General features: G+C 42.1%; 1 protein-coding gene across 1 annotated transcript in view; it reads left to right on the top strand.

Annotated features, from left to right (window-relative positions):
• tmeff1a (transmembrane protein with EGF-like and two follistatin-like domains 1a) overlaps positions 1 to 10269 on the top strand; it is a 237551-nt gene extending 227282 nt beyond the window's left edge. Inside the window, exons 8-10 of the mRNA XM_051929006.1 lie at positions 5363 to 5480; positions 5711 to 5872; positions 10085 to 10269. Coding sequence (XP_051784966.1) covers positions 5363 to 5480; positions 5711 to 5872; positions 10085 to 10169 — 365 coding nt within the window. The 3' untranslated portion in view covers positions 10170 to 10269. The remainder of the gene's footprint in view (positions 1 to 5362; positions 5481 to 5710; positions 5873 to 10084) is intronic.
• Positions 10270 to 25803: the final 15534 nt, after the last annotated feature.

Genomic DNA, 25803 nt, shown 5'->3' with positions numbered 1-25803 from the left:
TAATTGCGACTGCCCTGCTTCCTTTTGGGGCCACGGGTACAGAGCTGTGAAGCTCAACCCTGTAGGGGCCCTTGGTCACCACCAGGGGGCGCCCCAATGCCTTGGGACCCCTGGACCTCAGCACTTCCACCACACCTGGAAGTACTCGGGGGAAGAGTGAGCAGGGACACCTGGAGTGCTTCCGGGGATGCAGCCGGCACTTCCGCCACACTGGGGCATGTCGGTGGAAAATTGCCGGGAATCACCTGGAGCACATCTGGGTGATAATAAAAGGGGTCGCCTCCCTTCATTCAGGGCTTGAGTCGGGTGGAAGAAGGACGAAGCTGGAAGGCGAGGAGTGGAGACGGCCTGAAGAGACAAGGCAAGAGTGTGGGGAGTTTGGGGTTGTGCAGCATTTAACTTGTAAATAGTAGTTAGTAAATAAACGTGTGGTGGTGATTTACAACATGTCCGCCTGTCTGTGTCCGGGGCTTAGTCCACAAGCTTTAATATCTTCATTAGATTTTGTCTGGTTAGATTAATAAATCTTTATTTATTAATCCATAAGGAACATGTTTCTTATGGTTTTAAGCAAGAATTCAGAAACTATCACATTGATTTATAATATCACAGGGTGTTCTGTTACTATCAAGAGGTCAGCATTTTCTCATAAAGAATGTAAATTAGTCCCTTAAACTGTGCACAAGCTTAATTCTTTTCCTACGTATATGAAAAACAAATCATATAGAATAATAAGTCATATAGCTCTCTGCAGCATGATTAATACAAAACACAGTGATTGGTATTGTGAGTTAAATACTTATAATCCATCGTCCAACCCGCTGAATCCAAACACAGGGTCACGGGGGTCTGCTGGAGCCAATCCCAGCCAACACAGGGCACAAGGCAGGAACCAATACCAGGCAGGGTTCCAACCCAGTACAGGACACACACAAACACACCAAGCACACACTAGGGCCAATTTAGAATCGCCAGTCCACCTAACCTGCATGTCTTTGGACTGTGGGAGGAAACCCACGCAGACACGGGGAGAACATGCAAACTCCACACAGGGAGGACCCGGGAAGTGAACCCAGGTCTCCTAACTGCGAGGCAGCAGCGCTACCACTGCGCCACCATGCCGCCCATACTTATAATCATTTCAGTTAATAATGTTTTTTCTTCCTCAAAAGTTAAAAGCAGCATGGTATTTATTACAAGAATAATAATACCAGTGGAACAAAGAATAATAGAAAATAAGTACTGATAGGAAAGTCTGGATATATATAGTCTTTAGAAAAAGCTTACAAAGAAGTTACAGATGCAATCGATGTTCACGATGCTTTTCTGACGACCAGCGATGTCTTTGTCCACTGTCACTGTTTCTCTTCTCTTCTTCTTCTTCTTCTCCTCCTCCTCAGACGAGGCATATTTATTCTAAAATTGTACCAGGGGGTTTTGCAAGATGTGATTGATTGATATTCTGATTGGCTGGCTGTCAATATGAAGAATTAATTCATTGTCCGTGTTCCCAAACAATAAAACCTTTTATGTTCTCTGAGGTGTCGGCAGATCTTCCTTTCTCAGGCTGTAAAATAATTAGGCATCGGCTCAGTCTTCCTTTCTCAGGTTATAAAGTAATTGAGCCACCAGCATGTCTTCCTTTCCATGTCGAAACAGCTGTTTTAAAAGTGAGGTGTAAGGGAAGAAGACCTGCTTTAATTTGTCCTAAATGTAGTTAATCTGTTGTCTTGTCTTGAACAAGATAGATAGATAGATAGATAGATAGATAGATAGATAGATAGATAGATAGATAGATAGATAGATAGATAGATAGATAGATAGATAGATAGATAGATAGATAGATAGATAGGAAAGGCACTATATAGTAGATAGATAGATAGATAGATAGATAGATAGATAGATAGATAGATAGATAGATAGATAGATAGATAGATAGATAGATAGATAGATAGATAGATAGGAAAGGCACTATATAGTAGATAGATAGATAGATAGATAGATAGATAGATAGATAGATAGATAGATAGATAGATAGATAGATAGATAGATAGATAGATAGATAGATAGATAGATAGATAGATAGATAGGAAAGGCACTATATAGTAGATAGATAGATAGATAGATAGATAGATAGATAGATAGATAGATAGATAGATAGATAGATAGATAGATAGATAGATAGATAGATAGATAGATAGATAGATAGATAGATAGATAGATAGATAGATAGGAAAGGCACTATATAGTAGATAGATAGATAGATAGATAGATAGATAGATAGATAGATAGATAGATAGATAGATAGATAGATAGATAGATAGATAGATAGGAAAGGCACTATATAGTAGATAGATAGATAGATAGATAGATAGATAGATAGATAGATAGATAGATAGATAGATAGATAGATAGATAGATAGATAGGAAAGGAACTATATAGTAGATAGATAGATAGATAGATAGATAGATAGATAGATAGATAGATAGATAGATAGATAGATAGATAGATAGATAGATAGATAGATAGATAGGAAAGGCACTATATAGTAGATAGATAGATAGATAGATAGATAGATAGATAGATAGGAAAGGCACTATATAGTAGATAGATAGATAGATAGATAGATAGATAGATAGATAGGAAAGGCACTATATAGTAGATAGATAGATAGATAGATAGATAGATAGATAGATAGACAGATAGATAGATAGATAGATAGATAGATAGATAGATAGATAGATAGATAGATAGATAGATAGATAGATAGAAAAGGCACTATATAGATAGATAGATAGATAGATAGATAGATAGATAGATAGATAGATAGATAGATAGATAGATAGATAGATAGATAGATAGATAGATAGGAAAGGCACTATATAGTAGATAGATAGATAGATAGATAGATAGATAGATAGATAGATAGATAGATAGATAGATAGATAGATAGATAGATAGATAGATAGATAGATAGATAGAAAAGGCACTATATAGATAGATAGATAGATAGATAGATAGATAGATAGATAGATAGATAGATAGATAGATAGATAGATAGATAGATAGATACTTTATTAATCCCAAGGGGAAATTCACAATAATAATTTATAATAATATAATGATAATAATAATGATAATAATAATAATATAATATATACACCATAACAATCACCAATTCATGCAGTACACCAGATCATTCCAACGGGTTCACATACTTCTTACTTTGACTGTATTTATTTTTCAAGGCTGATGTCCCCTCACGTCAGCATACGGTTTCACCAACATGGAGCCAACTTCTCAGGTGGCAGCACAAACCGCATTGTTGTAACCGCCATTTTCTACCATCAATACCTGTCCGTTACTGGTCTCACTTTTCTAGAACATTTCTTCATTTAATTCCTTACCCTCTTTAATGGATTGCATTTAAAACTGGAGACAGGAAGCTGTTCTTTACAAAAAGAGTCGTGGGGCTCTGGAATAAGCTACCGAGACATGGAGTTGAAGCAGAAACCTTGAGAACCTTGTAGAGAAATCTGGAGGAGATGTTGGGACTGCTAAGCTGTTAGAACATTAGAACACTCTGGACGAGAACAGGCAATTCAGCACAACAAAGCTCGCCAGTCCTATCCACTTATTTCTTCCAAAAAAGCATCAAGTCGAGTTTTGAAAGTCCCTAAAGTTTTACTGTCTACCATGCTACTTGGTCGCTTATTCCAAGTGTCTGTCGTTCTTTGAGTAAAGAAGAACTTCCTAATTTTTGTGTGAAATTTCCCCTTAACAGGTTTCCAGCTGTGTCCCCGTGTTCTTGATGAACTCATTTTGAAGTCCCAGTCTCAATCCACTGGACTAATTCCCTTCATAATTTTAAACACTTCAATCATGTCACCTCTTAATCTTCTTTTGCTTAAACTGTAAAGGCTCAGCTCTTTTAATCTTTTCTCATAATTCATCCCCTGTAGTCCTCTAATCAGCCCAGTCGCTTTTCTCTGGACCTTTTCTTGTGCTGTTATGTCCTTTCCGTAGCCTGGAGACCAAAACTGCACCCAGTATTCCAGATGAGGCCTCACCAAGACTGAGCAGAACCTCCTGTGACTTGTACTCCACACATCAAGGTGCTATATAACCTGACAGTCTGTTAGCCTTCTTAATGGCCTCTCCACACTGTCGGGAAGTTGATAGCTTAGAGTCCACTATGAGTCCTAAATCCTTCTCATAAGGTGGACTCTTAATTTTCACAACCTCACATTCTGACTTCCTGCGTGTCATACTTTACATTTACTGACATTCGATTTCACCCCCTGTAGCCCTGAATCAGCCTTGTTGCTCTTCTCTGGACTTTCTCTTGTGCTGTTATGTCCTTTTTGTAGCCTGGAGACCCAAACTGCACTCAGGACTCCATATGAGGCCTCACCAGTGTGTTATAAAGCTGGAGTAGAACCTCCTGGGACTTGTACTCCACACATCAAGGCGCTATATAACCTGACAGTCTGTTAGCCTTCTTAATGGCTTCTGAACACTGTCGGGAAGTCAATAGCTTAGAGTCCACTACGACTCCTAACTCTTTCTCATAACATGGACTCTCAATTTTCTGACCGCCCATTGTGTATTCAAACCTCACATTTTTACTTCCTATGTGTAATTCTTTACATTTACTGACATTAAATTTCATCTTCCCAAGCCTGTCTGCTATCCAAGTCCTTCTGTGATGACATAACGGATTCCAAATTATCTGCTAATCCACCTATCTTGGTAACCAGCTTGTTACTTATATTCCTATCTAAATCATTTATATATTTTAAAAACAGCAGCGGCCCCAGCACTGCCCCCTGCTGGTCACCACTCTTAACATCAGCCCATTCTGATGAGGTTCCTCACACCCTCATCACCCTCTGCTTCCTGTGTCTGAGCCAATTCTGCACCCATCTAAAAACATCACCCTGAACTGCCACTTCTTTTAATTAATTTGATGCCCAACCTCTCATGTGGCACCTTATCAAATGCTTTCTGAAAGTCCAGATAATCAATAATCTCATCTGCTCCACTCTGGTCGTATCCTTTTGTTGCCTCCTCATAGAATTCCAGCATGTTAGTAAAACATGACCTCCCTCTTCTGACCCCATGCTGACTGTTCCTAATAACTGCTGTCCTTGCCAGGTGTTACTCAATCTTCTCCTTAATAATTCCTTCCATTAATTTTCCTGTGATGCAAGTTAAGCTTACTGGCCTACAGTTGCTTGGATCTGCCCTGTCACCCTTTAGCTAAACAGATGTGGCTTGGAGGACTGAATGGTCTCCTCTGGTTTTGTCAAATTGCTTGTGTCACTGGGGTGCTTAACTGACATGCGTTTGTACTTTCAGACTCGAGCCATCCTGAAGACAGAACCTACCAAGGCCATTCAACACCCTGCACAGAAAACTACAACGGCTTCTGTGTCCACGGAAAATGTGAATTGAAATACAACAAGGTGTCCTGTCGGTGAGTTCTTCATTCTGGTTTAGCTTCAGTAATTTTAAATCGGCCCCCCCCCCCCCCCATGTGTGAGTGAGCACCCTTTCCACATTTTGGTTCCTCCCTTGCACCCCGATACTATTGTGACTGGCACAAACTAGAATAATGAAATGTGGTTCTAAAAATATCCTACAATTTGGACCCACCTATGAATGCACCTCAGCGTTTTCTGTTTCTCTGTTTTCTGCCCCATCCAGCTGTGAGTCGGGCTACAAAGGGGTGCAATGTGACGAAATCCAAGACTTCAACATCCTGTATGTCGTGCCGAGCGGTCAGAAGCTTCATTACGTCCTCATTGCAGCAATAATTGGAGCCGTGCAGATAGCCATCATCGTGGCTGTGGTGATGTGCATCACAAGGTGAGGGTCTCCTTCTTTTGGGGGTTCTCCCCGGAGCAGACGTGACAGTTGACAGACAGTGGAATGAAAATAAAATCTCCATCAGCTGATTTCCAGCCATTTGACTGGATAAACAATCTGTCCACTTCTGCGCCGACCCTTGTCATCTTTGGGGTGCACAAAAGTGTGGCGGACGAGAACACCATTGGGGTTCACTTCTAGTAAAATGGTCAGTGCGCCATACCTGGGTGATACATAGATAGATAGATAGAAAGGCACTATATGATAGATAGAATGAGAGGCACAATATGATAGATAGATAGATAGATAGATAGATAGATAGATAGATAGATAGATAGATAGATAGATAGATAGATAGATAGATAGATAGATAGATAGATAGATAGATAGATAGATAGATAGATAGAAAGGCACTATATGATAGATAGATAGATAGATAGATAGATAGATAGATAGATAGATAGATAGATAGATAGATAGATAGATAGATAGATAGATAGATAGATAGATACTTTATTAATCCCATGGGGAAATTCACAATTTCGGCGAGTAAAAATCCATGCCCACGTTGTAAAAGTAAGTGTGTCCAGGGAACGAATCCACATTAAATAAAGTGATAGGAGTAATCAATAAAAAAGAGAAAAATAAAAGTAGAAAAAAATGAACTCGTACACGAAGCTGCTGAAAAGCCGTGTTGGGCAGCTCTTAGATGATTTTATACTCAAATATTTTATAAATGTTTCTCAAATCAATTCTATAAAAAAACAATCGATCACAAAGAGTAATGAGAGGGTTACCATGTACGTCAGGGGTGTCCAAACTTTTTTCACTGGGAGCCACATACAGAGAAATATAACGAGGGGCTGGGCCACCCACTGGAGGTGAGCTTCAGTATATTGCCTCACCTCCTGTGTATTAAGCTAGCAAAATCAATCAAATGTCGGTAAATGATGCTTCATAATTGAATATTCGTGAAAAGGTGCTATATGGGCGCCGACACGACACATTGACACTGTGAGGCACACATTAAATAAATAAACTTTTTATTTTCTTCACCTGGCACAACACAGTCCCAAAAGACACACCTCTTCCTTTCCTTTCCTTTCCTTTCCTTTCCTTTCCGTTCCTTTCCTCCACTCCTCTCTGCAGCTCTTCCTCCCGACTCTGGCTCCCTGAGTGGAGGCTGCAGGCTCCTCTTATAGCCCACCCGGAAGTGCTTCAGGTGGTAATTAGCCTAATTAGGCTGCCATTCCGAGTGTGGCTGCATCGTTAAGTCGTTCTGCTCCCCCTGGTGGTGGCCACGGAGCCCAACTGGCATGAGCTCCGGTGTTCCATGATTGTGACCCCAATACCACCCAGGGGGGCTGCCACCAAGTGTTCTAGGGAACGTAATGAGCCTCCCACAGCAGCTTCCCCGGATTCAGTGCCAAAAGGGCATCCCAGCCAGGCAATGGCCCCGGCCATCCATCACAATATGCTTAAAGAAAAAACAGCATCACAGCTCTCCATTAATGGGTTGTCATTTATTGTATTATAAAGTGCTCTCGTCACATGCAGTCGAGTAAAAATCAAAAGCACAAGCTTCATCTGACACTTGATGTTTGAAGTTACCATATTTTTTGCAGGGCAGCATGGCGGCGCAGTGGGTAGCTCTGATGCCTCGCAGTTTGGGGACCTGGGTTCGCTTCCCGGGTCCTCTCTGCGTGGAGTTTGCATGTTCTCTCTGTGTCTGCGTGGATTTCCTCCCACAGTCCAAAGACATGCAGGTTAGGTGGATTGGCAATTCTAAATTGGCCCTAGTGTGTGCATGGTGTGTGGGTGTGTGTCCTGCGGTGGGTTGGCACCCTGCCCAGGATTGGTTCCTGCCTTGTGCCCTGTGCTAGCTGGGATTGGCTCCAGCAGACCCCCGTGACCCTGTAGTTAGGATTCAGCGGGTTGGAAAATGAATGGATGGATGGATATTTTTTGCTCCATAAGACTCACCTGACCATTAGGGTTAGGGTTAGGGTTAGGGTTAGACGCACCTAGGTTTAGAGGAGGAAAACAAGAAAAAAATATTCTGAACCAAATGGTGTACTAATATGTTTAATAAAATATAGCAGAATAAGATTTCAACCATGTAAATTCAACAGCGGTATTAAGAAACATCATCACTGTCATTAACAAATAAGGAGAGACTTTAAGGTTCAAGCACTCTTCTAGTTTTATGGAAACCCCAAGAACTCCTCATTGCTAGTGTCAGAATTTATGAAGCTCAGTTGCTCACAATCACTTTGCAGGAGCACGTACCTATCATCACGCACGTTTGGACCAATGCTCCCTGAAGTTATATCGCCAGTCTAGTCCCATCTCTATTTGTAATGCCACAAAGCCCTTCATCTCGTGTTTTGTTGTGGGTTTCCAGTTTGAAAAACGAGAATGCGGTGCAAGCACAGCCCTTGATTCAAAAAATTGCTCTGCATACCCGTTTGTCTCGTCTGACAGTAGCTGAAAGGCAGCTTCAGGAAAGAACAGCCTGAAGTAGTCCAGCGGCTGGTAATCTGTCGAGTCCAAGAGCAAGCCATACTGTCTTGTCAAGTCCGGTAGCCAGTTTGGCTCCCACGGATCAATGTCTAGGTATTCCTCCCACACGAACCTTGCCGTAAGTGCACGAATGCGCTCAGCTGGGGCGGCATCGGCTGGTGTCCCGATCAGCTGATGCCAGTTCCTCACTCTCTTGTTCGATCTCCTGATCCCTCTCGACAAAAGTCCGACTCAGTGATGATATATCTATCTATCTATCTATCTATCTATCTATCTATCTATCTATCTATCTATCTATCTATCTATCTATCTATCTATCTATCTATCTATCTATCTATCTATCTATCTATCTATCTATCTATCTATCTATCTATCTATCTATCTATCTATCTATCTATCTATACATCCCTGTGCTTTGCAGCGGCGAAGTACTGCTTTTAAATTTTTATTAAGAAGAAAACCTTTTTAAATTGAGTGAAAATCTACCAATAACAATTTGTTAAGGATCTGTTTTTTTGTGTAGCTGACTTCACACAGCCTCTCCGCTGTTTTATAAACGAACGTCATATAAGGTCTTCCTTTTTCGTTGCTTTGCCAACGGAAGCAGCCTTTTTATTTAATCCTGTTTTTACGATTGTTCTGTTTGTATATCACGTTGTCAGTTCAGCACTCCGGTTGTAATATGACCAAGCTGTGCAAGCACACTCTTGAGAATGCAACGTATAGTTGTACAGGAGAAAAGCAATCTTGCCTCAAATCAATGGTAACCTTTTGTAGGTCTATGAACTTAATTTAAACTTTAGGTTTACACGGTGCTTTCTTTCCGAAGTACCTGCACTCATGAATATGTCTGTATGCGTCAGTCGCTCAAATCCGCGCGGTTCGCACCGGGAAGTTCTGCTTTTAAATTTTTATTAAGAAGAAAAGAAAACCTTTTAAAATTGAGGTAAAATATACTAATAACAGTTTGTTAAGGATCTGTTTTTTTTGTGAAGCTGCCTTCACTCGAGTGATCACTTCGAGCTTTAAGCCTCAGAAATCACCCCGTAAACGCACACGTTTAATTGCACATCTGTTAATATGTATGCTTACAAAGTATTAAAAGACACTCAACAATTACACAGTATTAAAAGACACTCAACAATTAATGTCATTTACCTTCGTTCCCGCGTTTGACTCGTGCTGTAAATCTCTTCCTTGTTTTCACTTCAAGTGATTACGTAGGAGGCATAATACGTGATGACGCGATACGTGACTCCACCTCCTCCATTACAGTATATGGACAAAAAAGAGGTTCCAGTTATGACCATTACGCGTAGAATTTCGAAATGAAACCTGCCTAACTTTTGTAAGTAAGCTGTAAAGAATGAGCCTGCCAAATTTCAGCCTTCTACCTACACGGGAAGTTGGAGAATTAGTGATGAGTGAGTCAGTCAGTCAGTCAGTGAGTGAGTGAGTCAATGAGGGCTTTGCCATTTATTAGTATAGATAAGTTATAGCGTAATGAAAATTGCATAATTAGATCTGGACCACCCTGTACATTTACACGTCAGCAGGTTTCCTTCAAATGTAACGACCGGGTGGACAGAAGTCGGCGTACCGTTTATTACGTACTTAGAGTCCCACTCTGCTGGGTGTGCTTATGGCCGCTCTAACTCTTTCTTCTTTTCTCTTTTCATTGATTTACAGAAAATGCCCGAAAAACAACAGAGGACGCCGTCAGAAGCAGAATCTCGGACATTTTACCTCAGATGCTTCGTCCAGGATGGTGTAGCTGGTGGATTTTTTTTTTGATACTTTTTTCCTACCATGTGAAGTACATTTTTAATCCTAAATTTGTTTGGTTATTTTATTTCTTTTCTGAAAAAACAAAACACAGAAGAAGAAGAAGAAATTTATTTCTGGGGCCTTATTTTTCTTTTTTCCGGAAATTGTCTGCAACACGCAGATAGCGATTTTCCTTTTTTTTTTCTTTCTTTCGTTTTTATTCTTTTCTCTCGTTAAAGCAGCGACAGACTGTTTGACGAAATGAAAACGTCCAAACAAGGGAGATGAACGCTGCTGGTCTTTTTTTTTTTTTTTTCCGGGGGTTGACTTTTGCCTTTTTTTTTTTTTTTTTTTTTTTTTTTTTTTCCGGTCATCGTTTATTTTTGGTTTTTATTTTTTTTTGTAGACGACCGCGCACGTCGTATCACATGGATCCGTAACGACAGACTTGTGCTTCACTCGTGGAATGTGCCGCTCGTTGGGATTTTTGAGCAGGCCGAGCGAACGCCCAGCACGAATTCGTGTCAAGGGGCGTGATACCCGGGCGGTGAAGACGTTTACACTTTGATCTTTGCTACAAATGAAAAACAATTAGGGAAAAGAAAACAAAAAAAAACAAAAAAAAAAAAACAACCCTCACTGTGTGTAATTAGATATCTCAATGTTTCTAAAACGACTTAGCTCCTTCTGTTTCTGATTTTCTTTCTTCTTTTTCTAGAAATGCATATCGCATGATGTTGTAACTCGTGTTCTGTGGCGTAATTGTAACCAACTGAAAATGAATGTTTTGTGGCTGGCGTCTGAGCACTACTACCATCTCTCTCAAGCCAACACCGAGTCTGTGTTGTTCTGGGCTGCTGAGTAACGAGTGATCGCCAATGTGGAGTAGGGTGGGAGGACGTGTGCCCCCCTACAAACGTAACACACACACACAATCGAATGTGTCGCTCGTTACTGTTTATAAGGCCAGGCTGACAGAACCTCCTGGGCCTAAAAGCTCCAGAAGCAGAAGTTGGCGGACCGAGGCCACTGTATGTGTGTGTGTGTGTGGGTGGGGGGGGTATACAGGTGCTGGTCATAAAATTAGAATATCATGACAAAGTTGATTTATTTCAGTAATTCCATTCAAAAAGTGAAACTTGTATATTAGATTCATTCATCACACACAGACTGATGTATTTCAAATGTTTATTTCTTTTAATGTGTTTGATTATAACTGACAACTAATGAAAGTCCCAAATTCAGTATCTTGGAAAATTAGAATATCAATTAAGACCAATGTAAAAAAAGGATTTTTAGAAATGTTGGCCAACTGAAAGGTATGAACATGAAAAGTATGAGCATGTACAGCACTCAATATTTAGTTGGGGCTCCTTTGGCCTGGATTACTGCAGCAATGCGGCGTGGCATGGAGTCGATCAGTCTGTGGCACTGCTCAGGTGTTATGAGAGCCCATGTTGCTCTGATAGTGGTCTTCAGCTCTTCTGAATTGTTGGGTCTGGCGTATTGCATCTTCCTCTTCACAATACCCCATAGATTTTCTATGGGGTTAAGGTCAGGCGAGTTTGCTGGCCAATCAAGAACAGGGATACCATGGTCCTTAAACCAGGTACTGGTAGCTTTGGCACTGTGTGCAGGTGCCAGGTCCTGTTGGAAAATGAAATCTGCATCTCCATAAAGTTCGTCAGCAGCAGGAAGCATGAAGTGCTCTAAAACTTCCTGGTAGACGGCTGCGTTGACCTTGGACCTCAGAAAACACAATGGACCAACACCAGCAGATGACATGACACCCCAAACCATCACTGACTGTGGAAACGTTACACTGGACCTCACGCAACGTGGATTCTGTGCCTCTCCTCTCTTCCTCCAGACTCTGGGACCTTGATTTCCAAAGGAAATGCAAAATTCACTCAGCAGCAGTCCAGTCCTTTTTGTCTTTAGCCCAGGCGAGACGCTTCTGACGCTGTCTCCTCTTCAAGAGTGGCTTGACACAAGGAATGCGACAGCTGAAACCCATGTCTTGCATACGTCTGTGTGTGGTGGTTCTTGAAGCTCTGACTCCAGCTGCAGTCCACTCTTTGTGAATCTCCCCCACATTTCTGTTTCCCAATCCTCTCCAGGGTGCGGTTATCCCTATTGCTTGTCCACTTTTTTCTACCACATCTTGTCCTTCCCTTCGCCTCTCTATTAATGTGCTTGGACACAGAGCTCTGTGAACAGCCAGCCTCTTTAGCAATGACCTTTTGTGACTTGCCCTCCTTGTGCAAGGTGTCAATGGTCGTCTTTTGGACAACTGTCAAGTCAGCAGTCTTCCCTATGATTGTGTAGCCTACAGAACTCGACTGAGAGACCATTTAAAGGCTTTTGCAGGTGTTTGGAGTTAATTAGCTGATTAGAGTGTGGCACCAGGTGTCTTCAATATTGAACCTTTTCACAATATTCTAATTTTCCAAGATACTGAATTTGGGACTTTCATTAGTTGTCAGTTATAATCATTCAAAGAAATAAACATTTGAAATACATCAGTCTGTGTGTAATGAATGAATCTAATATACAAGTTTCACTTTTTGAATGGAATTACTGAAATAAATCAACTTTGTCATGATATTCTAATTTTATGACCAGCACCTGTACAGTGCACATGAATGTGGAGTGGAGCCAAAACCTAGGGGTGCAAAATTAATTCAGAATACTGTAGGAGTCCTGACCTATTAAAGCTGAACGCTCAATTCAGTACTCACCATACTAAGGACGGCGTTTTTCGTTTTTTTTTTATTAAATTCACCTGATTGTAGATTCTTCAGAGTAGCTTTCTATCTACTTATTGTTAAAAAAAATCCAAAAAAAAGTGTGAGTAGAATGTGTTTGCTTGAGATGTCATTGAATAATCTGCATGTAGGAAGCTTTTAGTTGGCTTTTTTTGTCCCAAACAATAAAAACTGAAAACACTTAACGTGTTTTATTTATTTCTTTTTTTTTTTGTGTATAACTATACATTGGCCTGGTTTGAGCGAACGTGATCTACGGCGGACTGGCACTTCATCGGAGCTCCTGGGACTGGTTCAGGCCCTCTGCTACCCAGTGTTATGATGGGACATTTTGCATACAAGTTGATAAATATTTTGTAGGTCTTTATTTGTAACTTAGGCAAAGCAATTTGTGACACTAGAGGGCGCTGTCGCTCCTCAAACCCAATAGACAGACACCCAAGATGCCAAGTAAAAGCACCAAAAGGATCTTTTATTCCATCCATCCATCCATTTTTCAACCTGCTGAATCCGAACACAGGGGTCTGCTGGAGCCAATTCCAGCCAACACAGGGCAGAAGGCAGGAACCAATCCCGGGCAGGGTGCCAACCCACCGCAGGACACACACAAACACACCAAGCACACACTGGGGCCAATTTAGAATTGCCAGTCCACCTAACCAGCATGTCTTTGGACTGTGGGAGGAAACCGGAGTGCCCGGTGGAAACCCACACAGACAACATGCAAACTCCACGCAGGGAGGACCTGGGAAGCGAACCCAGGTCCCCAGGTCTCCCAACTGCGAGGCAGCAGCGCTACCCACTGCACCACCGTGCCGCCCAGATCTTTTATTCCTTCTCTTTAAATGTAGTGGTGCCTCGAAAACACCTTCGCCACCATACAAAGACAATAATAACACAATAATTCCCCTCCTGTCCTCCCAACGCCGGCTCTCTCGTGGAGTCTCCCATAGTCCTGTCTATAGGGTGGTCCAGATCTAACTATGCAACTGCAGGAAAACAATGCAAGACAAAAGAATTGTTCGAAATATCTTGCAATAAACAAATGAAGGGCAGGTGCTGCCATCTATCGGCAACAAAAACAATTTTTTGTGAATTCTCTATGTAATAAACTTAATAAGTTATAGCGTAATGAAAATTGCATAATTAGATCTGGACCACCCCGTATAGTGCTTCTCCTCTTTTGTTCACGTGACTTGTCAGCACTTTCCGGGTCAGATGGAGAATTACATTTTTCTTCAGCCTGGAAGTCCTTCTGTCGCTCCGTCCCCATGACTTGGGAGTACTTCCGGATTATATTGGAAACAGAAATCCCTGTGTCTCCCTGCAGCGGCACCCACGGTACCCAGCAGGGCTGTGAAGGCGAACTCCATCTCCCATAGTGCAGTGCGGGAATCCGGGGCACCGCTAAGCTGCAGGGAAGTCGCCATCTAGCGTCCTGGGGGTTTTGTCTGGGTTGAGCTGCCGGCCGTCCCTCACAAAAATCGTAATATTAGTGTTACGTTAGTGAGAAGCATTCACGTTTACTCCCTGTTTTAGGACGGAGTCTCTTTGTCGTTTTACGACAGGGTTGGGGTGCAGTGCTTCAAACAGGTTTGGCTAATATTTCTCTGCTAAAGTCTCTCAGTTAGCCCCTACAGGAAAGCCAGGGTGCCTAACTGCCAAGCTTCACCTTAACACCTGGTTTGGAGGGTGGCAGGTGTGAAGATGTTCTGTCCCCCCATTGGTCTGTTTGGGATTGGCTTGTATCAGAAGCCTTTAAGTACCATGACGTCCTATTGGCTGGAGGGGTTGGACAGAAAATCTATACATTTTCTTGCTTTACCTCACTCTCTCATTCTCTTACCAAACTGATGAAGACCATAAACTGAAAAGGACAACACAATGAAGAGTACAGCTCGGCAGCCATATTGAGACAGGCATGCGGCCTGCTCTGAAGAAAGCTGACCACAAATGAGGCCTCAACTAGAGACATTTAAAGTGACTAACAAGTCTGTGTGCCGCCTGAAACTCCACATCAGCATTTATCAGGTTGTATGGTCACCAGTGTTCACTTGTACTTTGCTTATTGTTATTATTTATGAATATTATCAATAATATGTTATTTTACATGTAACTTAACTCCTGCTTGTCTTTTACTACACCTAATTGCTTGAAAAAGTTATATGGTCAGTCAGTCATTATCCAACCTGCTATATCCTAACTACAGGGTCACAGGGGGTCTGCTGTAGCCAATCACAGCCAACACATGGCGCAAGGCAGGAAACAAACCCCGGGCAGGGTGCCAGCCCACCACAGAAGTTATAAAGTACAATACCTTAGAAACAGTGGCAAGTCTGTGAGATTTGTGGCGTTCTGACAAAGTCTACATATTAATAATACAAAAGGGGAAAGGAGAGTAAAATATTACTCTATTAAGACAAAACAGCAGCCATATTGAGACAGGCATGCGGCCTGCTCTGGAGAAAGCTGACCACAAATGAGGCCTTAACTAGAGACATTTAAAGTGACTAACAAGTCTGTGTGCCGCCTGAAACTGCACGTCAGCATTTATCAGGTTGTATGGTCACCAGTGTTCACTTGTACTTTGCTTATTGTTATTATTTATGAATATTATCAATAATATGTTATTTTAGATGTAACTTAACTCCTGCTTGTCTTTTACTACACCTAATTGCTTGACGTTATAAATGTAGAAGGGAAGGTGTGGAGAAGTTATATGGTCAGTCAGTCAGTCAGTCAGTCAGTCAGTCAGTCAGTCAGTCAGTCATTATCCAACCCGCTATATCCTAACTACAGGGTCACAGGGGTCTGCTGGAGCCAATCCCAGCCAACACAGGGCACAAGGCAGGAAAAAAACCCTGGGCAGGGTGCCAGCCCACTGCAGAAGTTATAAAGTACAATACCTTAAAAACAGTGGCAAGTCTGTGAGATTTGAGGTGTTCTGACAAAGTCTACACATTAATAATACAAAAGGGGAAAAGAGAGTAAAATAATACTCTATTAAGACAAAACACCCAGAATTAAATTACGTAGTTCTACCTCACAGACCAAACCACAAATGAGGGCAACTTTCGTTAATTCAGACTTTTCAAGTGATTGCTCTTTTGTAGTTTTAAGGCCGGGCGAGTAAAGTTACTGTAAGTTATGAGTGTAAAGGAAGAGAAGGTAAGGAAAGTGAAGCCATGTTTGGCCAGGGATTCCGGAATATTCAACACATCCATCCATAGAGAGATAGACTGACAGAACTTTACTTGTCACCAGGGAGAAATTGTTTTTTTTTTTTACTGAAGCTCTTTATTTATTTATTTACTTTTTTCTAACCTTTTATTAATTTTATTAAAATCAAACATTCCATACAAGCAAGTCAAGTTTAACAAAACTGGGTTCGAAACAAATCCATGAGAAAGAGAGCAAGGCCAGCAGAATAAAACTTTAATAATAGGAAAAATATGTAAATAAATAATTGAATCAAAATAAAAGAGGGGAGAGAATCGGCTTCCCCCAATTTCAATGCTTATTCTAAGATATTATTGATCAGATCCTGCCAGGTTTTGAAAAAGTTTTGTACAGATGTGAGAATTTTGATTTTTTCCAATTTTAGAAAACACCAGCGGCTGCTCCTCTGAAACCTCCACTTAAAGGGTGATACAATGGGAAACAAATACAGTTGTTTATTACCACGCTTCTTTTATCAGGGTTACACTAAAGTGAAGCTATAAGAAAGCCATATTAAAATAATGTTTTTTAAGCAGTTTTTATTATTATTATTATTATTATTATTATCATTATTATTATTATTATTATTATTATTATTATTACCATGCTTCTTTTAACTTCACCCGTTTGTTGTCTGGTACAAATCTTGTAATCGATACTTAACCCACTTCATATTGTCCAAATGACTTGAAATTTTGCACACTTACTCACTTCCAATGACAATACACAAATCAATAATCCGTTTCACTAATTGATCAATTAATTCAGCGTTTCTCAACCTTTAAGTATTTGCAACCCGAGTTTTCATAACAGTTTTAATCACAACCCCCCAACGTTTTTATGAAAGGAGCCCACTAATACCAATTTGTTCTTTTTTAATTAATGATATATCATAGATGCATATTTTATTATACCTACTTAACTTTTATTGACATTTATCTAACTCTATATTCATTTTTCTAGTATCAGTAATGTAGTTTAAGTTCATTTGTTTTGCTTTCCATAGATGTATTTCTCATATTTTTGATTCTTGTTTTTTTTTTCACATCTACGCTCCCCCCTTTCTGTTACTTCGCGCCCCCCTAGGGGTCCCACCCCACAGTTCGTGAACCACTGAATTAATCCATGTGAAGAAATGAAATTTTCATATGAAGAATAATTCAAGATTTCACCAATAGATGGCGCTAGTAACGGATAGAAATATTAAAGGAAGTGTTAAAATATTGATTACAAAATTATACTAAAACAAACTCAAGACTAAAAAGTTGAAAATAATATATATATATAAATACCATGCTTATATTAACTTAAAAAGTGTACTAAAAGTTGTGGCTGCTTTTGCTAAGATTTTTAAGAAGTGTTTTTTGAATGTTGATTGATGGAGAGCCCACGCTGTTATTTTACGAGTGATGTATGGGCGACTTTTTTAACTCCTTTTTGCTCGATCAGCTGCTGCTCTCACATGTGATCTCCAATTCACTCGCCTACCCCTAATCCACCAGCAGTTGGCACCATTGTGAAGAGTGGGGCTGAGCGCACCCCAAGGAGACACGGCCGCTCCTCCGAAACCCCCTCTTAAACGGTGATAAATTGGGAAGCAAATACATTTAGTTTTTTTCCTCCTCTTTGCTCAATCAGCTGCTGGATTGCTGCTGCTGCCATGCCATGCGGTCTGCATTTCGTGCTGAGCTTTGAATGTTTAAAAGCCTGTACAGCAGCTGAATATTCGATCTCTTTCATTGTTTCATTATTTCCCCAAGTCATATTTTCCGTTTTTTTTACACTAATGTGATCTTTACTCTCAGTTTTGGAGACTTTCTAATTTTCCTACTTCCATTATGTCTAACCTGCTCTGCATGTGTATCACAGGACTTGCATCTGAAGGTTGTAAGTATGACGTGACTTGTCCATCTCTGGGGACGTGAAGGTGTCTCTCTGTCTCTGTGTCTCTCTTCCAAAGATCACGTCTCGTCCCGGGGGACAAAGTTTTGTCTCGTCGCAAGATTTCTATTTTATAATCAGTGACCCACTAACTTAAAAGCGGTGAATCTATGTGCCAAAAGTGAGGTAAAGGCAATTAGGATTTGTTTGTCCTTCTCCACCTTAAAGCCCCCCTCTGTGAGCCCACCAAGCACAGCTACTAATGGGTTAGGAGGGATTGTGACCCCAAGGCTGTCTGAGTGGCATTTAAAGATTTGGGTCCAGAATGATGGTAATTTGGTGCAGGCCACCCAGAATATGCGACCCAGTGAGGCTGGAGCTCGATTGCAACGTTCATAGGTTGGCCCTCGCCCTGGAAACATTTTGGACAATTTTAACTGAGAGAGATGTGCTTGATTTATAATTTTCAATTGAATAATTGTATGCTTTGCACATGTGGAGCTCAAGTGAATTCTGGGCATGGCTGCCTTCCACTCCATTTCTGAGATGCAGAGTGAGAGATCCTTTTCCCACTGTCCTCTTGGATCTTTGAAAGGCAGGGAATGGAAAATTGTTTTATAGATTAGAGAAATGAAGTCTGAATCCTCAGGACTGATTAATATTTTTTCCGGCATAGAGGTAGGTGGGAGGTGAGGAATTTAATTTAACAAAGTTTCTAATTTGAAGGTAGTGAAAGAAATGTACTGCTGGAAAGTTCAATTGTAATTGTGTAATTGTTGGTAGGATGTGAAGACATTGTCTATGTGCAGATCTCGAAGTGATTTAATCCCAAATGTTTTCCAGACGTTAAAAACTGCGTACATTTGAGAGAGGGTGGAAAAAGGTGATTATCATGCAGAGGAGCCACCAATAAAAGCTTCCCCATCTTGAAGTGCTTCCTACATCGGTTCCATATTCTGAGTGGGTGACGCACAATCTGGTGGTTAGTGTGTCGGCGATGACTCGTACTTATTGGGGTACACAGTAAGGAATATAAAGAAGTGCTGCAGGATTTCATTTCTATTGCGGACCAAGCCTGTGTGTGTCCATGTCCAGGTTTTTATAGCTTGTATATTCGCCGCCCAGTAATATTGGACTTTAGTTTGACACACGGACCTAAGAAACTCAATCAATCAGAACACACTCTTTGCAGTCTATATAATAGATATACTGCTCAAAAAAATGAAAGGAGCACTTTGAAAACACATCAGATCTCAATGGGAAAACAAATCCTGCTGGCTCTCTCTACTGCTATGGACTGATATGGTGATGTGTGAGGAACGAAAGGATGGAAATGAAAATGATCAACCGACAGAGGGACACCCCGAAAATCAAAAGGAAAAAATGATGCGGCAGGCAGGCGAGTCCATTGTGTCCAAATGTCATTGCAGCAACTCCAAATCGTACTCAGCAGTTTGTATGCCCCCAAGCCGCCTGACAACATCCTAATGAGACGACGGATGGTGTCCTTGGGGATCTCCTCCCAGATCTGGACCAGGACATCACTGATCTCCTGGAGAGTCTGAGGTGTCAGATGGACCAAAACATAATGTCCCACCCAGAGGTTTTCTATTGGATTGAGGTCAGGAGAGTGAGCATGGGGGGCCGGCCAGTCAATGATAGATAGATAGATAGATAGATAGATAGATAGATAGATAGATAGATAGATAGATAGATAGATAGATAGATAGATAGATAGATAGATAGATAGATAGATAGATAGATAGATAGATAGATAGATAGATACTTTATTAATAATTTTCATACTCCAGCAGCAGCATACTGATAAACACAATATTAAATTAAAGAGTGATAACAATGCAGGTATACAGACAGACAATAACTTTGTATAATGTTAACGTTTACCCCCCGGGTGGAATTGAAGAGTCGCATGGTGTGGTGGAGGAATGATCTCCTCAGTCTGTCAGTGGAGCAGGATGGTGACAGCAGTCTGTCGCTGAAGCTGCTCCTCTGTCTGGAGATGATCCTGTTCAGTGGATGCAGTGGATTCTCCATGATTGACAGGAGTCTGCTCAGCGCCCGTCGCTCTGCCATGGATGTCAAACTGTCCAGCTCCATGCCAACAATAGAGCCTGCCTTCCTCACCAGTTTGTCCAGGCATGAGGCGTCCCTCTTCTTTATGCTGCCTCCCCAGCACACCACCGCGTAGAAGAGGGCGCTCACCACAACTGTCTGATAGAACATCTGCAGCATCGTATTGCAGATGTTGAAGGACGCCAGCCTTCTAAGGAAGTATAGTCGGCTCTGTCCTTTCTTACACAGAGCACCAGTATTGGAAGTCCAGTCTAATTCATCATTCAGTTGCACTCCCAGGTATTTATAGGTCTGCACCATCTGCACACAGTCACCTTTGATGATCACGAGGTCCATGAGGGGCCTGGGCCTCCTAAAATCCACCACCTGTCCTTGGTTTTGCTGGTGTTCAGGTGTAGGTGGTTTGAGTCGCACCATTTAACAAAGTCCTTGATTAGGTTCCTATACTCCTCCTCCTGCCCACTCCTGATGCAGCTCACAATAGCAGTGTCGTCAGTGAACTTTTGTACGTGGCAGGACTCCGAGTTGCATTGGAAGTCTGATGGCTGAACAGGACTGGAGAAAGTACAGTCCCCTGTGCCGCTCCTGTGCTGCTGACCACAATGTCAGACGTGCAGTTCCCGAGACGCACATACTGAGGTCTGTCTGTAAGATAGTCCATGATCCATGCCACCAGGTATGAATCTACTCCCATCTCTGTCAGCTTGTCCCTAAGGAGCAGAGGTTGGATGGTGTTGAAGGTGCTAGAGAAGTCTAGAAACATAATTCTTACAGCACCACTGCCTCTGTCCAAGTGGGAGAGGGATCGGTGTAGCATATAGATGATGGCATCCTCTGCTCCCACTTTCTCCTGGTATGCGAACTGCAGAGGGTCGAGGGCGTGGCGGACCTGTGGCCTCAGGTGGTGAAGCAGCAGCCGCTCCATGGTCTTCATCACATGTGACATCAGAGCGACAGGCCTGAAGTCATTCAGCTCACTAGGACGTGATACCTTTGGGACTGGGGTGATACAAGATGTTTTCCAAAGCCTCGGGACTCTCCCCTGTTCCAGGCTCAGGTTGAAGATGCGCTGTAGAGGACTCCCCAGCTCCAGCACACAGGCCTTCAGCAGTCATTCAAAAAGAACAAACCGTCCATCACTCGAGTGTGTGGAAACTTCAGACTCTGGCTCATTGTCATTTGAGGAAATAAAAAAATTACAAACTTAAGCAGCAGGTGTTTTCCTCTAGGAGGCACTAGCTCCCTGGAAATACATCCGTTTTGCAATTGCGGCATCCTAAGTAACCTGAACCTAAATAGTGTGGCAGGCAGCCAGGACCCATGCCCGACCAAGATGCCCCTGCCGCATATGTTCTGGGGGAGCAGGCATGGGAAACCCATCACCTCCCCCTGGACACTAGATGGCAGCCTCCCTGTTTTGCAGTGGTGCCTCAGACTCTCCCACTGCATCATGGGGGTTTGGAGTGTTTTGCAGCCCTGTTGGGTTCTGCAGGCACCGCCAGGGGGCGCTGCAGCAGAAGCTGCTGGACCCTTCTGGGCACTGGTTTCGCCACACCCAGAAGTCAAGCACCTGGAGTACTTCCGGGTGCCCAATAAAAGGGGCCAGCAACCACCACTCAGCGGCCAGAGTCGGGAGGAGGAGGACGAGGTCGCCTGGGAAGAGTGATGGTAGTGGTAGTGCAGAGGAAGAGTGTTTTACTTTGGTGTATTGGTGCTTTGGGACTGTGTTGTGGCTGGGGGACACGGAGAAGACGTGCCCCACAGGTGAAGAAAATAAAAGTTTATTTATTGTATACATGCCTCCAGTTTGAATCTGTGTCGGGTCAGGCGCCTATATAGCGCCTTATTACAATAGATATATTATAACGAGGCGATAGTGATACAGCGGTAAGAAATCACATACAGTAAGAGGAATTCACTTTGCTTTCTTTAATGATGATTTACGCGGCATAACAGACGAAGGAAGCCAATGACAAGACCTACGGGAGTGGGGTCCCGATGTATAGGGTCTGCCATTTTCGTCTCTGCGTTGGAAGGATTTTCAGGATCAGATGATGTGATCTCCCATCCGACCGTCGGCTTCAATGGTGTGCCGGGCGATGTTCCAAGGCTTTATACTCTTTCTTCACGTGCAGACCCCACTTAGGTAAATCACGCCATTCCAAACAAGGAAAAGAAGATCCAATGTCATGCTGACTGTGACACACAGAAATAGTACACTTCGCCCATTTTCGCAGTTGTCCCTGTCTTGTCTTCTAATGCTTGCCTAGCAGTTCTAAATGATGAGCCCCTGGGTGCTAAAGCTGGCCTTGTGTTAGCTGTACATGTGAGAGGATTTATAAAATATACAGAGCACAGTGACATATTAAACTTATGTACTTATTACAATAGGGAGGGCCAATAAAGAAAGTGGGTGGGCCCAATACTGGCTCCGCCCAATACTGGCTCCGCCCCTGGCCCACAGCATTGAAGGTGTCGTCAGTGTGGTTGGATGCAGCAGAAGGAGTACAATTCTGGACTCTCCATGAAGACCTCCAGGGTCACACATGGGTGTCAATAAACACGTAAGTACATTGGACACGTGATGCTGTCTTTATGATTTTTACGGTAAAATTAAAAAAAAAAAATAATTGTGTTATTTTACAAAAAAATTAATTAATTAATTACTAAATGTATTAATTCATTTAATAAAATGCCCTCTGCTGTCGGTGCAACAACTTGCACACATGTGACCTAGCTGTCCGCTGCCAGCTAGTGAGGAAGCCACAAAGCACATGGGACAGAGGACAAAATTGAAAAATCATAATTTAAAAATGGAAAAAAATATGAAAATACACAAAAACAAATGACGAGTGCACTTTCGCTTTCGCTTTGGAGCAGGTGGTCAACACTCACAGGGGGCTTCAACAAATTCAACGACAACACATTTCAAATGTTGACGTTTATTAAGACTTTCTTCAAATGGCTGTCAACTACAACCTTCCGGAACTTTCTGGCATGTGGCGTTTCCCACAGATGTGACTCCTGGCACACACGTTTCTTCACGGCGCCTCTCGTGAGTGACTGGTTTAGCGCGGCGCAGTGGTCGTTGGATGTTATTAACTATGACATTGAACTAAGATGGTAGAATTAGTAGAATGTGGCCAACGTCAACCAGCCGTCTGCAGGTCTCGTCCAGTTACAGGGGACTCACAAAAGTCATCGGGCCCCTTCATATTTTATTTTGTTGTAGCCTTGTGCTAAAATCATTTAAATTCATTGACTTCCCTCACATCAAGCAACACTTAATACTTCAGAATGACAAAGCGATAAACTGGACTTTAGAAATGTTTTGCAAATTTAAGAAAAACAAAATAACCGAAGTGTCTCATTGACACCAGGATTCAGAGCCTTCACTCTAGCCCCGCCCAACCTGCTACCGCACAGGCATCTGACTCCGCCCAACCTGCTGCCACTCAAGCAGATACCCAGCCCAACCTGTTACCACCACTCAAGTGTGTAGCCCCACCCATTTCGCTGCCTCTCAAGCAGCTAGCCCCTCCCAATCTGTTACTTCTCAAGTGTGTAGCCCTGCCCAGCCTGTTACTGCCACTCCAGCAGCTGGCCCAGCTCGACCTGTTACTGCTTAGGCATCTAACCCCACCCAGCTTGTTATCACCGCTTAATCATATAGCTCCACCCATTCAGCTGCCACTCAAGCAGCTAACCCCACCCAACCTGTTTCCATTCAAGCAGTTAGCCCAGCCCAACCTTTTACCATTCAGTCATCTAACTCCGCCCAGCTTAATACTACTACTTAATCATCTGGCCCCACCCATCCTGCTGCCACTCAAGCAGCTAGCCCCACCCAACCTTTTACCACTCAGACATGTAGGCGCCACCCAGCTTATTCCCACCACTCGAGCATCTAGCTCAGCCCTGCTGGGTGTCACTCAATCAGCTAGCACCACCCAACCCATCACCCCACCCAGCCTGTTAGTGCCCCTCAAATGGTGTCGCCCCGCCCAGTCTGCTGCCACTCCTCGCCTTCTGGATACGACGGGTCGATGCACAGCATGTGTGCTGACGAGTGGGCCGAGTCCCTTTGTCCAGTCCCTGTGGTTGTGTCCCTCTGTCACTTGGACAGCTCTGCCCAGATGTCAACATTGAGGTCTTTCAGTTCTGACTGCGGTAGGACAGAGGTGGCGCTCTTCTCCCAGTTCATGGCGGTTTGGCTTTTGCGTCGTCGAGTTGCGTTTTCAATTTAATCACAAATGCGGGTTTCTCTGTGTAATCAAATTACACCTCCAGTGCTCTTTTCAAGGCTGGGGATCGTATTTGCATATTTCATCATCCTGTGACTTGTTTTCGATTGCATTCGGAATAAACAGATTTGTCTCTTGTGCTCCTGCCATGACGACTACATCGGGGGGCCAAATGATTGCTTTTTTTTTTTTACACTCTTGATACGGGAGGAAGAAACGGCAGACATGAAAAGACGCCACCTGTGGATTTCACTCCAGTCAACTTCTTGGCAGCGGCCTGGCGGGCAACATCCTGCCACTACTGTGCCACGATGAACATTCAGCTGAAATACTCTCAGGATAAAGTGGAGCAATTAGGGGGCTTGAGACTGCTGCCTGCAGGGGGCGCTTGTGCGGTCTCAGCGGGTCTTCATTGACACAGCTTGTTAGGTGGCCCTTTCTGCTTTGGGGAACTACTCTGTGTGACTTTCATGGTGACAGTTTGTGTCTTAATGTCACTGCATAGCCGGAAACAATGACAAATACAGCATAATAAGAAACAGACGAGAGCAGGTTAGATGGATTTAATGAAGCTAAACTCACACTAGGAATAAAATAACAAATACGGCATAAAAACACACAGCATATCAATCTGTCCAGACTGTGATAAAGTCTTCACCCCCCTCCCCTTGCAAGGTGTGACAATTTCTTGTAATACAACCTGGAATCACAGGGGACTAGATAGATAGATAGATAGATAGATAGATAGATAGATAGATAGATAGATAGATAGATAGATAGATAGATGTGAAAGGCACTATATAACACATAGATAGACAGATAGATAGATAGATAGATAGATAGATAGATAGATAGATAGATAGATAGATAGATAGATAGATAGATAGATGTGAAAGGCACTATATAACATAGATAGATAGATAGATAGATAGATAGACTAGATAGATAGATAGATAGATAGATAGATAGATAGATAGATAGATAGATAGATGAAAGGCACTATATGATAGATAGATAGATAGATAGATAGATAGATAGATAGATAGATAGATAGATAGATAGATAGATAGATAGATAGATAGATGTGAAAGGCACTATATAACACATAGATAGATAGATAGATAGATAGATAGATAGATAGATAGATAGATAGATAGATAGATAGATAGATAGATAGATAGATAGATAGATAGATAGATAGATAGATAGATAGATGTGAAAGGCACTATATGATAGATAGATAGATAGATAGATAGATGTGAAAGGCACTATATGATAGATAGATAGATAGATAGATAGATAGATGTGAAAGGCACTATATGATAGATAGATAGATGTGAAAGGCACTATATAACACATAGATAGATAGATAGATAGATAGATAGATAGATAGATAGATAGATAGATAGATAGATAGATAGATAGATATGAAAGG

This window comes from Erpetoichthys calabaricus, chromosome 6 (assembly GCF_900747795.2).
Source record: "Erpetoichthys calabaricus chromosome 6, fErpCal1.3, whole genome shotgun sequence".
NCBI lineage: Eukaryota > Metazoa > Chordata > Cladistia > Polypteriformes > Polypteridae > Erpetoichthys > Erpetoichthys calabaricus.
Note: the sequence above shows the minus strand (reverse complement) of the source record. Positions and strands in the feature narration are given on the sequence as shown.